Source organism: Macrotis lagotis, chromosome 2 (genome assembly GCF_037893015.1).
Source record: "Macrotis lagotis isolate mMagLag1 chromosome 2, bilby.v1.9.chrom.fasta, whole genome shotgun sequence".
NCBI lineage: Eukaryota > Metazoa > Chordata > Mammalia > Peramelemorphia > Peramelidae > Macrotis > Macrotis lagotis.
Window position 1 is genome coordinate 191,203,039 of NC_133659.1, and position 17,751 is coordinate 191,220,789.

Below are 17,751 nucleotides of genomic sequence, written 5' to 3' on the forward strand. Positions count from 1 at the left end.
ACCCTTGTCCAATTGATGGGCAACCCCTCAATATCCAATTTCTTTGCCACTACAAAAAGAGCAAGCAAGGAGTATCTTAAATAGATTCCTGGCATAGGATGTCTCTTATAGTCTTTTGATCTAGACATTTATGTCTCACAAATCACTATTTATCATGGCTAAAATTTGCCGCTTGGCAGATTATACATGTGTTAATCGTAAAACAACCTGACAAATTGTTTAGTTCATTGATTATTTTCATGAAGTATATTATTAACACATCACAATGGCATGTACTCAGCCTATCATAATGATCAGTTAGGTTAAGTTAATATTTTATTCTTAAAGCTCATTGTTGAAAACTGTACCAATTGTTCCCAATAATATCATTTTCCTACTTTAAGACTGTTTTTTCTTCCTGATTGAACTACTCAAAAAGAGCTTGCATTTGTTCTATGTTCTATTATTAAAACTCTTAAAATTTGCTAAAGCTTCTCTCTCAGAGGTTAACAGTGACCTCTGTTAGACCTCCCTCATCCTCCCTAACCCCCAGAAAAGATAAATAGAAAAGAAATAATGAAGAGAATTATTAATGAATTTTAACTGCTTTCTATTTAAACATTAAATTGTTCCTTTTATCATTTGTTTTGGTGTGTGAAAGTAAATAATTTTTAGTAGAAATATAATATCTTTATAACAGATATTGGCACAAGAAAGTATTAACTATGCTTACACCACTATAATAAAATGAAAACTTGGCTATTCAAATACATTGGCATTCACTTAGTGCTGTTGGTAGCTTTAATGAAGGCTTAATCTCTTAATGTAAAACAAGTGATTGATTTTTATAATAGAAGGCAGCCTAGAAGGAACCAAATTTAAAGTCTTTGTGATATGGCCTGGAGATTTAATTTTTGGTTTGTTCAGCATAAGGAATCATAGAGACCTTTTTCATTGGTTATCTTTCTTTTGCAGAGGACCTTTGGGAAAGTTTAGAAAATGCTAGTGGAAAACCTATTGCAGCCGTGATGAGTACATGGACCAAACAAATGGGGTTTCCACTCATTTATGTGGACACAGAACAGGTAAATTGACAAAATCCAGCATTATTTTTTTGTTCCATGTAAGACTACCCAGTGGAATGTTAACAGATTTATTATAATGCTACTTGATATCTTTAATTGAAGTTTGTAGATGATAGCTAAGTCATATCTATTTTTAGATTCTTCTTTTTGATTTACATATATGCCAAATTGTTATTTCACTTGGATTGATATTTGACATTGTAACCATACTGTCATCTAATCTTGTGGTATTTTGGAGGCAATTCATTGAATTCAAGGAGTGACACTGAAGTGTGAGTTAACCTCCAACAAAACTGAAAATTGTTCATCTATCCTTACTGTCTGTTAAAGCACAGTTCCAGAGCACCTCTAATAAACATTCCTTCAGATAGAGAGATGATTCAGAGTGTAGTTGGAAGCACTTGGCTAATACATATTTGTAATTTATTTTGTTTTCCTTCTTTCTCTCTGTGTGTTGTGTGTGTGTGTGTGTGTGTGTGTGTGAGAGAGAGAGAGAGAGAGAGAGAGAGAGAGAGAGAGAGAGAGAGAGATTGAGAAATGGGATGGAGACAATTTAGAACTGATAAAATTAAATTGCATTGTTTTTCCCCAAAATATTTTATTTATTTTTCGAATTACATGCAAAAATAGTTTTCAAAATCATTTTTTGATAAGGTTTCAAGTTTCACATTTTTCTCCTTTCCGCCTTTCCCTCTTGAATAGAAAGCCATTTAATTTAGGTTATACATGTATAACTATGTTAAACGTTTATCTGTATTAATCATGTGAAAGTATAGTAAGCTTTTAATTGCATTTAAACTATGTTTCTTCTCTGTCGATGTGAATGATAGTTTCCATCATAGATCTTTTGTCTTCGATTATATTACTGCTGAAATGAACAAGTCCATCATAGTTGATCATCACCTAATGTTGTTAGTGTGTTTACTGTTTTTCTGGTTCTGCTCACCTCACTCAGCAACAGTTCATGCAGTTCTTTCCAGGCTATTCTGAAGTCCTGTCCCTCACGATTTCTTATAGAAGAATGATGTTCCATCATTTTGGATAGTCTCTCATTTCCAATTCTTTAAATTGTATTATTTTTAAGAAATGAATTATTGATGCACTTTAAATTGTGAAACTAAGGAAATACATGGTGCATTCCTTTTGTAGGTAGAGCAGAGATAGATCCTTAATTAAACATGCCTTGGCGAATTATACATATCTTAACTATTTTAGGAGGGATATCAGTTTATGACTGCTACAGTTTAGTTGATGGCAAAATTCTAAAGTTCATTTAATTTCATTTAATTTCAAAGTGTGTAAAATTTTGCAGTATTGGCAAGAATAAAAGCATCATTTAAGATAAGTGATTGGTTGAAAATAAGAACCCTGAACTATAGGATCTTAGATGAGAACTTAAAAGTTATATATCTAGTCCTCATTTTACAGCCTAGAGATGCTTAGTGAGCTATGTGAGATTCCTATTTCAAAATTATATGTAGTATACCTAGCTGTGTGGCCTTGGGCAAGCCATTTAACCCCATTTGCCTTGCAAAAACCTAAAAAAGAAAATTATATGTAGTGACTGTCTATCAGCTTAGCAGATTATACTTGTGTTAAAAAAAATTGTAAAATATGACATGTCTCTGAGACCCAAAGATCAGTGTCATACTGCTAATTATTGGCAGTGAGAGATCTACTAAGACAAAAGCCATTATTATTTTCATCTACTGTTGTTCTGTTTCTTGCATTAGCAAAATTTTAATTATATATCTCCAAGGCTTTTTGTTCTTAGAATGCCAAATTAATGTTCCTCTTCTGAAAGATGGAAAATTGGATAGTTTGCTTTCTTCTTGTTATTTGGATATAAATGAACCCAAATTTTTTTTTAAAGTTAGTTTGACCCTTTCATATGGTTTAGAGGTGAAGGAAATTTATTTATATTGTCCTTTATGATTGATCATTTTTAATATTCCTTTCCTAATACTACGGAAGCACTATTATATAGATGAGGAAAGTAAAGCAGAAGAATGGTAAAATAATCTGCATAAGGTTTGATCAGCAAGTGACAAATTTAAAATTTTGACTTTATGCCCCAAATGTTTGCATACAGTGGACAAATGTCAGTGGACATTTGACTGTTTATGATGAGTATGTTTTATTGTGGTCAATCTGTGGACAATCAGTTGTTGTTCGATGATGACACATGTAAAGCTAAAAGTGACCTCAAAAGTTTTCTGATACTACTCCTTCATTCTATAGATTAAGAAATTGGACTGGATGATCTCTTAGACTCTTTCTAGCTCTAAACACATGGTCCTGAGATCTGGAAAGATAAGTGCCTTGGTCTCACACTGTTAGGAATGGGTCCTTTACTACAAATTCAGTATGAAGGCCTCACTTTATATGACTTCTGTGGATGTCTATATAGAGATTTTTATCTAGTGTGATTTTATCTGCAGTTGTTGTGGGGGGTGGGAACAGTTAGGTGGTGAGACAGGAACAGTGATACATGATTCAGGGACAAGTAGAGGACATGGCAGAGAAGTGAGAGCAGGAGGAGCGTGTTGGGTGTCAGGGCCAGTCACATGGGGTCTGGCTCGAGGTAGGAGGAAGAACATGTAGGGGCAGATGGGCAACATGTGGGGCCAGGGACAAACAACACAGAACATGAGCTTGGAAGCATGAAGAACAGTAGGAGGGTGGGTGGAGCAGGGCAAAGGTCTTCTCTCTTGGCAAACTCCTATTCCTCCCAAATCTAGTCACTCTGGCTGGGGTTATAGTCTCTCCCCATGTCCATCCTTCTGCTTTCATGTAGTGGATTTTTGGGGGAGATGAGGGGGTAAAGCTCGTAACACTGAGCAGAGAGAGAAAACAGTACTGATGAGAAAAGTTGATTTATGTGTGTTGTTGGAAAGAGTATTTCTTTCATAATTCTATAGATTATTTCCTTAAAGTTGAATTTGCATAATGTGAATTTACTATCTAATGCAAGAACTATCTAATAGAAAGCTCACAGTGCCTGGTACATAGTAGGTACTTAAGAAAAGCATATTGCCTGACTCAGTTTTCTTTTGATAGCATTAAGAAGGTCATTGTTTCATCATTCATCTTTTTCCTTAGCTTTACAGCTCTTAAAAAAATATATTCTTTTTGTCAGTCGATCCAGAAATATCACCTATCTCATTTTTGTCACAAATAATGCCCTTAAATATTTCCTAGCTCTTGAATCTGTTCAGCATTTTGTGGTGATAACTTCTATGGTATATATTCAAATAAGAAATCTTTTCCTGACTTTATTTCATGTCTGCTTTTTTGCTATCCTTTCAGGAGCACAGATACTTGACTTCTTTCTTCCTTTTTTTTTTCTTTTTTGGACTTAATTTTTTTATATATAAATTGTAATTGCATAAAACACTTCAAGCCAACTTAATTGTTCACACATTATTTTCCCCTAGGTGAACAGTCCCAATTCTTAATTGAAGAAAACGTTCTCTTTAGATATTATGGGGGGGGGGGGGGGCTTTTCCCTTTCTTACAAATAGACTCGGAAGTTTTTTTCAAACTACACTTAGTAAAATTTATGAACTGCTCATAAGATTCTTTTTTTTTTAAGTTTTTGCAAGGCAATGGGGTTAAGTGGCTTGCCCAAGGCCACACAGCTAGGTTAATTATTAAGTGTCTGAGGCCAGATTCGAACTCAGGTACTCCTGACTCCAAGGCTGGTGCTCTATCCACTGCACCACCTAGCTGCCCCTGCTCATAAGATTCTACTGATGCTGTTTCAGGTTTTTCAATATCAAATATCAAAATTATATCAGTTAAATAATATCTTGTCTGTATAACCAGTCTGTCATGTTATTGTACAGTCGATCATGTAAAGAAAAGTATCCTTCCGCATAGGATAGAATCCTTAAGTTTAGTTTTGGTACATTGAATCCAAATTTTTATCTACTTTATACGCTTCTTGTTTTTCTACTTAGTTCCTTAACAAAGAAAACTATGGGGGCAGCTAAGTGGTGCAGTGCATAGAGTATCAACCTTGGAGGACCTGAGTTCAAATCCATTCTTAGGCACTTAATAATTGCCTAGCTGTGTGACCTTGGGCAAGTCACTTAATCTTATTGCTTTAAATAAATAAAATTAAAAAAAGAAAACTGTTTTTCTTTTATAATTGATTAGCCCTTTGAATGTATATAACCTTTCTGAACACTTGAGAAATTCATTGCCTGTCTAGGGTCGGGGTGTCCATCTTTTTAGCTCTTCTGAGTTTCATCCCGCAATTAAAACTCCTCAAGGGCTACATACAACATTCAATACCTATTTATGAATGCAGTGCAACTCACACTATCTGCAAGCACTACCTACAAATGTGAAGGGCTGCTTAAATGGAACAGAGCTGTTGCAGTTTGGACACTTCTAGTCTAGAGGGACACATTGAGTACTGTCATTTTTTTCTTAGGTTTCCTTTCTTCTTAGGTGTGCCAGATCTAGCACTTTGCAGTTTAAAGAATAAATGATAGCTAGCTATTTGCACATAATCTTCTGTTCCTAACAATACTGAAATTGCTTTATTCAAAAGTTCACGAATAACCTTTTCCAAAAAATTTTTATTTTTTTAAGTGTCTCTAAATTGAGTTTCAAATTCTTCCCCTCCCTCTCCCACCTCCACACAATATGAAGGCAAACAAAATTATATCAGTTAAATAATATGAAATCATGAGAAACATTTCCGCATTGCAAAAACAAAAAATAAGATAAGAAAGTTATGTTTCTGTTTGTACTCATAGTTCATCATTTCTCTCTAGAGGTGGAAATCCTTTTTCACCATGTGACCTTTGGAATTGTCTTGGATTGTTTTATTGATCAGAGTTGCCAAGTCTTTCTTAGTTGTTCTTCATTACAATAATGTTACTACTGTTCTGTGCAGAGTTATCTCACAGTTACTTCACTTTGCCTCAGTTCATATAGATCTTGAATGTTTTTCTAGAACCACCTCATCATTTTTTTTTGTAGGTTTTTGCAGGGCAAATGGGGTTAAGTGGCTTGCCCAAGGCCACACAGCTAGGTAATTATTAAGTGTCTGAGGCCGGATTTGAACTCAGGTATTCCTGACTCCAGGGCCAGTGCTCTATCCACTGCGCCACCTAGCTGCCTCCACCTCAGCATTTCTTAGAGCATAGGAATATGCTACAACTTGTTTAGCTATTCCCTAGATGATAGACATTTCTTCAATTTCCAGTTCTTGTCATTACTAAAATAGGAGCTATAAAGAGATTTGTACATATAGGTCCTTTGCCCTTTTTTTTCCTTTTAATTTCTTTGGGGTGCAGACCTACTAAAAGTACTGTTGAGTTAAAGGGTATCCATGCTTTGATAACCCTTCAGACTACAGCTGTTTGTTAGCATACCTATTTTCTCTATCTTTTCTGGCATTTATGATAGGTGTGAGGAGGTACCTCAGAGTTGTTTTCATTTGCATTTCTCTAATCAATAGTGATAGAACAGTTTTTTATATGACTTTAGTTAGCTTTGATTTTTCTTCTGAAAATGCTTGCTCATTTGACAATTTATCAATTGGGGAAATGACTCTTATATTTATAAAGTTGATTCTTTCCTATATCTGAGAAATGAGGTTTTTATCAGAGAAATTTGCTGTAAAAATTTTATTATTATTATTATTACTTCATTGTTTATGGCACCCCTATTAGCAAAATTTAGTTTCTTGGATTATCACTTAATTAGGACTGTTTTGTTTTTGCTTAATTTGAGGTCATAATTGCTTTCCCTACATTTTTTCTTCAGCTAAAGCATAATAAATTCTGTTTCAGTCCTTCATTTTAACTGTATGTGTCTTTCATTCAAAAGTGTCTTTTGTAAATAACATAATTTTGGATTTTGGTTTTCAATCCATTTTGCTATCTATTTCTATTAATGTGTAATTTTTACCCATTCATATTTACATATTAACATATTTACATATTAACTCTGTATTTTCATCCATTCTATTTTCTTCTTTCTATCCTTTATCTTACCCTTCCTCAAAAGTCAGTTTTGCATCTGATCATTGCTTCCCTTATTATGCCCTACTTTTTTTCATCTTCTGTTCATCCTAACCCCCATCTCCACCCAATATGTCTTAGCCCTTTGTCCTCCTGTCTCCCTGTTTGGAAAGATAGATTTCTATACCCAGGTGAATGTATATATATTCTACCCTCTGATGAGAGTGCAACCTTTGCCTGCCACCCCTCCTTCATTCTTCCCCTCTTAATATAAAAGTTCTTTCTTGTGTGCCTCTTTTGTGTGAGAACATTTTCCCCATTCTACCCCTTTCCCCAGGGCATCCCTCTTTATCACTCTTTTTCTTTTTTCTTTTTTCCCCTAAATATCATTCTCACATAATTGACTCATAAACATTCCCTTTATGTGGACTTCTAACTGCACCCAAAATGATAAAAGTTCTTAGGAGTTACAGGTATCATTTTTCCCATATAGGAATATAAATAGCATAACTTTGAGTCCCTTATGCTTCCTTTTTTTTTTTTGTTTACTTGTTAAAACTTCTTGAGTCTTATGTTTGAAGGTCATATTTTCTATTCAGCTCTTTTCCTCAGAAATACTTGAAAGTCCTCTATTTCATTAAATATCCATTTCCCCCATGAAGGATAATGCTCAATTTTACTCAGTTTTGCTAGATAGATATATTCTTAGCTCCTTTCCTTTATAGAGCATCATATTCTGTGCCCTCTGCTCCTTTATTGTGAAACCTAAATCTTGAGTGATCCTGATTTTGACTTAATGATACTAGAATTGTTTGTTTCTAGATTTTTGCAATATTTTCTTTTTGATCTGGGAGTTCTGAAATCTGACTTATTTCCTATGAGTTTTCATTTTGGAATCTCTTTCAGGAGGTTATCAGTGGATTCTTTTAATTGCTAATTTTACTGAGTTTAAAACATTGAGACAATTTTCCTTTTTTGGCAGGGCAATGGGGTTAAGTGACTTGCCCAAGGTCACACAGCTAGGTAATTAATTGTCTGAGACTGGATTTGAACTCAAGTCCTCCTGACTCCAGGACCAGTACTTTATTCACTGAACCACCTAGTTGCATCTAAGGCAATTTTCCTTGATAATTTCTTGATCATGGTTTTTACATAGTTCACTGATATTTAAATTATCCCACCTGAGTCTGTTTTCCAGGTCATTTGTTTTTCCAATGAGATGTTTCATTTTTTCTTTGATTTTTTTTCCCCCATTCCTTTGACTTTGTTTCTTGATGTCTTCGGGAGACATTAGCTTCCACTTGATTTGCTTTTAATTTTTAAGGAATTATTTTCTTCAGTGAGCTTTTGTATTCCTTTTTACACTGGACCTCTTCTGTTGTTTTTTTTTTAGGTTTTTTTTTTGCAACCTCTTCTGTTTTTTTTAAGACTTTTTTATTTTACTTAATTTATTTGTTTGTTTTTCTGACTGCATGGAATGTTGTTTTCAACAATCCTTTTTTTTGGGCAAGGTTTTGAATTTTGCATTTTTTCCCCTCTTACCCCCACCCCCCACCCCTATTGGTCCATATTTAAACCACAGATTCTTCTATGGAGAGTATTTTCCATCACAAGCCTTTGAGAATTATCTTTGATTATTGTGCTGCTGAAATGAACAAGTCCATCATAGTTGATCATCACCCAGTGTTGCTGTTCGTGTGTGTGATGTTCTTCTGTTCTGCTCACTTTACTCAGTACCAGTTCTTGAAAATTTTTCCAGCTATTTTAAATATTGTAGCCAAACTACAAAATTATCAGGTCAAGGAGAAAATCCTTCAAGAGACCAGAAAAAAAGAAATTCTCTTCTTGAGTGAACTTTTGTATCTTTTTTACCATTTGGCCAATTATTATTATTATTATTTTTAGGTTTTTGCAAGGAAATGGGGTTAAGTGGCTTGCCCAAGGCCAAGCTAGGTAATTATTAAGTATCTGAGGCTGGATTTGAACTCAGGTCCTCCTGACTCCAGGGCTGGTGCTCTATCCACTGTACCACCTAGCTGCCCCCAATTATATTCTTTAAGCTATGATTTTCTTCAAAATTTTTTTTGTGCTTCTGTTATCAATCTGCCAAATTCTATTTTCCAAATTTTTCCTCCAATACTCATTTTCTTTTTTTAAGTTTTCCAGGAATTCATGTTGTCCAGTTAGCATTTTTCTTTGAAAGTTGTAGATATTTTACCATTGCTGTCAACTTCTGAGATTGTCTTGTTCTTCCCTACCACCAGTAACTTTTTATCATCAAGTTCTTTTTTTTATTGTTGTTTGCTCCCATTTGCAATCTATTTCTTGACTTTGCAATTTAGGTTGAAGTTGAGCTCTGCTCATATTGGGTTAAGGGAGCACTGTCATCACTTTAGGTTTTTTTCATGCTGTTGGTGGACCCCTATAGGTCTGGTGGTCCAGTAGTTTTTACTGCTTCCAAAGTGGTAGATCCTGGAATGATACTGGGAGCACCTACTCTGCTGGTCAGTGGTTTGGTTTTTATCCAGAAAAGGTCTGTGCTCCCCTGCAACTGCAAGCTCTAAGGCAGCTCTTGGCTGTGAAACTATGAACCTGGTCTCCTGTTCTATTACAACTACAACTGCTAGCACTTCTTTCCACTGACGTCCTTCCACCACCCTTGGGAACAACCACAAGCACTACTTTCTACCTTGAACTGTACCCTGGACCTGCTTATGGAGAGTAAAAGTTGGTATTGAGCACCATTTGAACCCAGTTTTCTGTAATCTCTGACCAGTTCATCAATTATTCATATGTCTCTGGACTGAGAACTCCTGAAGCTGCTACTGCTGCTGGCATCTGCTTATTAATAACCTCTTAATTGTTTTAAACTATTTAATTGTTAAATCTAGTAACTGACTCAATTCTCATTCTCTGTGATCATTCTCCTTCATTTAGCACTGTTAGGTTTCTTTCCTTGAGTCTTCACCTTCCTTAAGCATCTATGACTCTTTTCTAAACTGTTTTTCTTCCTGTCAATACCTTCTCATTCTCCTTCCCTGTTATGTCTTTGTCTTCTTGCTTCTTAAATATGTATATCCTTAAAGACTCTGGCAATAGGCATTACTAATTGATGGGCTTTATCTCTTGGTGGGTTCATCTTTTCCCATCAATTCAATTACTGACTCTGTGCAGGTGACGTGTGTGTGTGTGTGTGTGTGTGTGTGTGTGTGTGTGTGTGTGTGTGTGTGTCTGTGTGTGTGTCTGTGTGTGTGTGTGTGTGCACGCTATGTATGCATTCATTTGTGTATGGGTATATCTTTACCCTAAACTCCAGTTATATATTTTTAATTGTCTAGACGTTTCCAATTGACTTTTATTAGTTAGACATCAAATTTAGCATATCCAAAGATGAGCTGATCTTTTCTCTAAAATTCCTCTTTTCTAATTTCCCTGTAAATTATACCACTATCCTCCTTGATCCATTGGCATCATTATGACATTCCTTAACCCATAACAATTAATTTACCAAATCCTGTGAAATCTCCACAAGTAAGATTCCCCCCCCCTTCTACTGAAATGACCATCCTAATTATCCTTGACATTTGCCTTGACTACTATAACTTTCCTAATTAGTCTTCTCAACTTGAGAGTCTTCTATCCTCCATAGTCTTTATAAATAAATCTAATCTATCTAGGCCTATTTCTCATTCCTTCCCTTTCTGCTCATCTCCCTATCTCCATTTGTCCTAGCCATCCTCCAGCATTAGAATGCATTCCTTCCCCAGCTCTGCTTTTCAGAACCCCTATTTTCCCAAGGTCATTGACTCCCTGAAGCATTAAGCCTGCCTTCATCTCTCAGTAATAAAACATTTCTTCCTACTGAAATTTTCCTTGAGTGCTTGATTTGAACCTCCCCAGGTATTAGGATCATACCTATTCTTGTATCGTAACTCTCTCTCATCCTGTCAGGTGACTGGGTCAGGTTTTTTTCCCCTTCCCTTTCTATCCCCAGCATTATCAAGAGTATTTTGCATATGTATTTCTGTGTTTGTAGGTATTATTCTGTGTTTCCAAAGCATTGTCACTGCATTAAATACTGAATGCACATTGACCTAACATTATAACGTGCTTTTTCTCAGAAATATTGTAAAAAAAAATCTGTTAATACTACTATAGCCTTTGTTTTGCATTTTAGGTAGAAGATGACAGAGTGCTGAAGTTGTCCCAGAGGAAATTCTCTGCCAGTGGACCATATAGTGGTAAGCAGATGATGAAAAAGTACATGCTAATCAGTATAGCTTATAATTGTGTGTGGCACCAGCAGTTTGTCAATTAACAAGAGATAATTTTTTAAAATTTATTTTTTCCTTAATACATACAAAGGTAACTTTTAACAGTCATCTGTTTCCAAGTTTATTAGTTCCATATTTTCCTACCAACCGCCATTCCTTCCCTTCTCCTTCCCCATAGCAGCAAACAATATGGTAAAAGTTGTATGTGTACAATTGTTTAACAAATTTCTACATTAAAGAAATACATTTTTAGATCCATTTTTTTCCCTTTTAAAAGAATGACACTACAATTAATACATAATTAGATTAAATACAAATGAGAGTTGCATTCAAGTTCAGTTTGAGGAATGTAATTTGCCATCCACCTATGCATTGGAAGGAGGTTTGGGACATAACTTCAGAATGTACTCCATATGAACAGTAACAGTAAAGGAAGACCTATTTATTTATTTTAAGGTCACATGCTTTTTTTAAAGATTTTATTTATTTTGAGTTTTACAATTTTTCCTTTAATCTTACTTCCCTCCCCGCCACCCCCCACAGAAGGCAGTTTGCCAGTCTTTATATTGTTTCCATGGTATACATTAATCCAAATTGAATGTGATGAGAGAGAAATCATATCCATAAGGAAGAAACATAACATATAAGAGATAGCAAACTCAGACAATAAGATACCAGGTTTTTTCCCCTAAATTAAAGGTAATAGTCCATGGTCTTTGTTCAAACTGCGCAGTTCTTTCTCTAGATACAGATGGTGTTCTCGATCGCAGAGAACCCCAAATGGTCCCTGATGGTTGCACTGATGGAATGAGCGAATCCATCAAAGTTGATTATCACCCCCATGTTGCTGTTAGGGTGTACATTTCTGGATTTAGAAATTAAAAAAAAAGTGGGGCATAATGTAGAGTGTCCTCATAGCTTCCCTGCTTTCCATAGATTTGTGGAAACAAAGGTTGGAAGGGCTAGAAAACAATGGGGACTTACATGAAGAGAGGTCTACATGTGTTTTTACATGCTTGAGAGATAGTCTATATAATGAATATAATTGTTAATTTTCTTTACTGAACTAGGTGCCATTCAAAATAAATAAAAATTTATGCATACATGTATGTGTATGTATAAGTTTGTATGTGTGTGTGTGTGTGTATACTAGTATGTGTATAGATAGCTTTGTTACTTAAATTTCTCTACATAAAGCAAAAGAAGTGATTTAGAAATAAAACTCAGGAAATTTATTTCCTATGATAGCTTACTTTTTTTTTTAAAGCATTAACACTTAATAAAAAAAAAACCAATGTCTCATTTGAAGTTTACCAGCTTTGTTGGATTGACTCATTCTTCAGACTTAATAACTGTGAAAGAGATTAATTATTGTTCAAGATGAAAATTATGTACCTTTACAAAATAAATTAAATTGTTTATGGCAAAGATCTCATTTAAGTCACTCTTATCTGTATATTGTGCACTATGTTTCTCTTTTTATTTGGTCCCTTAATGCATGATCTGATTGACTAAAGTCAATTTATCTGAATTAACAAAAGATTTGCCTCTTAGGTGTGCCTTCTTGACAGAATTCAAAGCTAACTGTGACTTACACACATACATGCATATGTGCATGCACACACTCACACATGCACAGACATCCTTGTATTTTTTTTAGTTGTTTTTTTTTTTTTTTTGCAAGTCATTGGGGTTCAGTGGCTTGCCCAAGGCCACACAGCTAGGTAATTATTAAGTGTCTGAGGCCATATTTGATCTCAGGTACTCCTGACTCCAGGGCCGGTGCTCTAATTCATTGCACCACCTAGCCGCCCCACACCCTTGTGTTTTTCAGAAATTTTGATTATGTTTAAAGAAATGTATGGGAAGCCAAAAAAAATTTCCAATTTTTGTTTTCAAAAGTCATCTGGGAGGCTTAGGCCATATAATTTATTTTCTCATTTTTAAAGTTGTAAGATATTTTAAAGGTTATCTAGCTGAACTTTATACCATATATAGAAATCCTTTGAATAACAAGTAGTTACTCTTCTGCTTGAATATATCCAATGATGGGGAACTCAGTATTTGATAGGATGTACCTTTCTATTTTAGAAAACTCCTCTCCGATGTTGTACTCAGTTTTTGTTTTATAGAAAACTTTGTGGAACTGAAAAAATTTAAACTAATCTTTTAAATATTCCTTCAGATATTTCTAGATAGTTGTGGAATTAATTGCTTGTTTTCCTCTTCACTATACACAGTAAATATCTCCAGTTCCTTCAACTGTCCCTTCTGTGGCATAATTTTCAGATCACCATTTTGATCTTCCATTTTTTCAGTATCCCTTTTTAGATTTTACATACAGAACTCGTCTTGTGGTTGCCTAGCCAATGCGGAATGGTATATGTGACTGTTGTATTAAACAATACCTTGTTCTGGATGCTCTACTTTTACTAATGTTACACTGTTGACTTCTCAACCTTTTAGAAAAGTTATATAGGTCTCTCTATCCTATGATATTTAAACAACCCATTTTTTTTTACCCAGGTACAAGATTTTGTTTTGTCCTATTAAATTTCATCTAATTAGTTTTGGAACATTGTTCTGTCTCTCCAGATCCTTTTTTATCTCTTAATTTTACCATCCAGTGTATTATCTGTTCCTCCTAGCTTTGTTCACAAATTTGCTAAGTATGCATTCTATGCTTCATCCATGTCATTGATAAAATGTTGACCAGGACAGAACTGAGACCAGAGCCTAGTGTCATATCACTAAAGAGCTTCTCTCAGGTACACATCAACATACTTTGAATTTGAATTTGGTCATGTAGTGAGCTCTATGAACGCTTCTGTTTTTATTATTGTGTAGTCTATGTTTTCATTTTTGTCCACAAAAATGTCATTAAGTTTACCCAAATACCTTTCTGAAATCTAGGCTTATTTGCATTTTACTGTTAACAGTTTTTTTTTATTTTATTTTATTTTATTTTTTGGTTTTTGCAAGGCAAATGGGGTTAAGTGGCTTGCACAAGGCCCCACAGCTAGGTAATTATTAAGTGTCTGACACCAGATTTGAACCCAGGTAATCCTGACTCCAGGGCCACGCCACCTAGCCGCCCCAACAGTTTATTTCTTAGATCTCCTTTTTTGTTTTTATTCAAAAACTAAAGGGAATCAAATATTTGGCATGACTTATTCTCAGGCCAACCTATTCCTTCTTCCTGATTTCCTTTTCTAAGTATGTATGTATGTATGATATTACTAATTTATCCAACTAAGAATTTTGTTATTCATCAATAGCAGGAAACACTAGATGAATAGTTTTGGAGGGGTGGACAGTCGTCCCCCTTCCAACTTAGTTTCTATGATTGTGTCACATGACCTATAGTTTCTGGAATGTACCCTTTCCCCTATTTGAAGAATTAAAACAGTTATCTGGGATAACATTTATATCTTCAAACTATAGTCATTTTTATATTTCGAGAAAGTTGAGTGGGAGGGGAGAAAAACTGAGTTAAAGTAATTATTGAATATGAATATGCGAATGAGTAAGCTGTTAATTGGCTTTACTAGGTGAATCAGTCTTCCAGGGATTTAGGTTATTACTGTATTGTTCTTTTGCATTGATGATATTCTGGAAGCCTCAGGAATAGATACATCCCTTTAAATGAACCATTAACTCACTTATGTAGATTTATACCTTTTGATTATGAATATAGACGCTATTTCTTCAAAGCATTTTTTTGTCATTGTCTTGCTTAGGAGAGGATTGTCCCCAGTGGATGGTTCCTATAACAATTTCTACCAGTGATGAGCCTAATGAAGCCAAACTGAAAATTTTGATGGAGAATCCAGAGATGACTGTGGTTTTGAAAAATGTTAAACCTGACCAGTGGGTAAAGGTTAGTTTGTTTATAGTACTTGTATTCCATTTAATAGGCATGTACCTTTTTGCTCCAGCTAGATTTGTTTCCTTTTTTCTCTTTGAGTCCTATAAACTGATTCTGCCTTATACCACTGTCTTTTTTTCCAAGAGCTTTCTTAAAAAAAAAAACTCAGATAATACAATCTATATTGTATTTTATAAGTCTAGGCCCAAAAAATCAAGTAGTCCCATCAGTAAACCCAGGAACAGCTTTTGATTTGAACTGTGAACAGCTTTTTGTATATCCCCATAGCAACCACAGCTTAACTAAAGTCCTTCTTGGGGAGGGAGAGTACTGTTTTGTTGTTGTTGTTTTTTAGACTGTATGCTTTGCTCTTAATTTTTTCTGCCTAATCTATATCTATGAATGGAAAAATGCCTCATTTTGATTTTGTAGATACTTTTTCTTTTGGTTTCAGGGTGTTAACTTTTATTTATGGACTTCTAATGGTTATGAGTGTACTAATGGTTAGTATGGTCAGAGTATCAAGATCGAGGTTTTACATCAGGTTTTGATTTTCTGACTCCTGTTGCAATGGAATATTGAAGTTTATAACAAAGACAAGAGAATGGTATTTAAGATCATCATTGTATACTAAAAAGAGTGAGAAAATTATATGCCTGTAGGACTGGCTTTGGACTACCACATAACTTTTTATTGAGGGATAAATTTGCTCTCATTGAAAGTGGTCCTAGAGTTAAGTATGAAAGAAGAGTGATTTGTAGGTAGTTTCTGAGGTTAAAAGTAACAATTTTCTCTCCTTGGCCTTTTTAAGGCTCAAAAATCTTAGCTTTGAATTTAAATGTTATCAAACTACAAGCAGAGAACCCCATTTTCTTTTTTGCCACTTACTTCTCCCTCCCTTCTGGTGCAGTGATGGCAACAGTGATGGTAGTACAATAACAAAGTAAATTGTCAGTCTTTTTTTCTTGGTTGAGGCCATGACTGTCTTATCCCTGTCTTAAAAATAATTTTGCCACTTGATAGCATATGACCTTAGGTGAGGCACAGCTTGAGCTACGTAATAATGCCTTATTTTCCTCATTCATAAATTAGAATAGGGGAAGAAGTGCTTTTAAACTCAATATTCTGTAAGGTAATCATCTTTTCACCTCAAGATGCCTCCATTGGAATTATGTCACATAATTTCAATCAAACAGACTGTATATAATGCCTTATAATTCTTAACCTTAAAAATGAAATGAGTTCTTAGCACTTTTGTATCATTGACTCTTTGTTATTAACCCTGTTGCTATTTATAGATGTCCTCAGAATGTTTTTAAATATGTAAATAAAATATATACACAACAAAGGAAACCAGTTAAATTTTAAAATAAATTTTTCCCTATCCAAGTTAGCAGATCTTTGAAAATTAATTGTGGATCTTAGATTCAGAACTACTGATCTAGAGAATTCTCCTTTAATCCATAACATAGGAGAAAAGAAAACTATATAGTCTTATGGAAAATTATTGCTAAATCTTCAAGCCTTTTTGGAAGTAAGGTGTTTCCTTACCACCAAGTACAGTAAATTGTTAGAGACAATTACAGTGTTGCAAGCATGACTTTGTCTTTTTAAGGAAACAATTGACCTCCGTGAAATACACAAAATCATCAGCATATAATATTAGTTGAACCAATTCAGACATTTAATATTGTTTAGAATGATTGAAATTTGAATTCTGTTTAGTCATAAAGAGTTGGAAATGACCTTGGGAGGCTTATGAAATTTAAGTGATTGTTCAGCTTCAAACAACCACTCTGTCAGAGGCAGAATTAGAAACCAGGTCTAATGAACTCCAAGCCCCCATCAGCTCTTCCATGCTATCTTTCCATGTAAATGTGAACTATCTTGGGCTAAAAGTGGATTTGTAGACTTGACAACAAATGGAACTTTTTAATTTTACTCTGCATATGTGTGTGCATATATGAATGCATGCATGAGTATGTTGTATTTGTTTTTATTTTTTTCCCCCAGTTAAACCTAGGAACAGTTGGATTTTATCGAACTCAGTACAGTTCTGCCATGTTGGAGAGCTTGCTGCCAGGCATACGAGATCTTTCTTTGCCTCCTGTGGACCGACTTGGGCTACAGAATGATCTTTTTTCTTTGGTAAGTATCTCCTTTTTTCCTGATATGATAAGCTTTGTTGGTTGAGGAATTTTGCTCCTATTAGAATATTTTATGAATAACATATTTATAGTTCAAAGCACTTGGCTCTTCCTTGAGGTAGAATATCTTTGTGGTATACAGCTGGTAATTAATTAGCATGATACAACTGAACTTGTACAATTTCAAAAATAGTTCTTTGTCAGCAGTCAAAGCTGCTATTCTGCAACTGTGTTTAGTTGTTTCCTTGGAAGCTTCTCTGTCGAGGGATTAATCTTTTTATTTTTATTTTTATTTTTTTTAGATTTTTGCAAGGCAAATGGGGTTAATTGGCTTGCCCAAGGCCCTATATACTAGGCAATCACTAAGTGTCTGAGGTTAGATTTGAACTCAGGTACTCCTGACTCCAGGGCTGGTGC

The 17,751-nt window shown here is 34.7% G+C and overlaps 1 protein-coding gene across 4 annotated transcripts in view; it reads left to right on the forward strand.

Moving 5' to 3' along the window:
- NPEPPS (aminopeptidase puromycin sensitive) overlaps window positions 1–17,751 on the forward strand; it is a 100,937-nt gene that overhangs the window by 62,359 nt on the left and 20,827 nt on the right. For all 4 annotated transcript variants that reach the window (XM_074224120.1, XM_074224123.1, XM_074224122.1 and 1 more), the window contains exons 13-16: window positions 955–1,064; window positions 11,223–11,286; window positions 15,060–15,199; window positions 17,201–17,335. In XM_074224120.1, coding sequence (XP_074080221.1) covers window positions 955–1,064; window positions 11,223–11,286; window positions 15,060–15,199; window positions 17,201–17,335 — 449 coding nt within the window. The remainder of the gene's footprint in view (window positions 1–954; window positions 1,065–11,222; window positions 11,287–15,059; window positions 15,200–17,200; window positions 17,336–17,751) is intronic.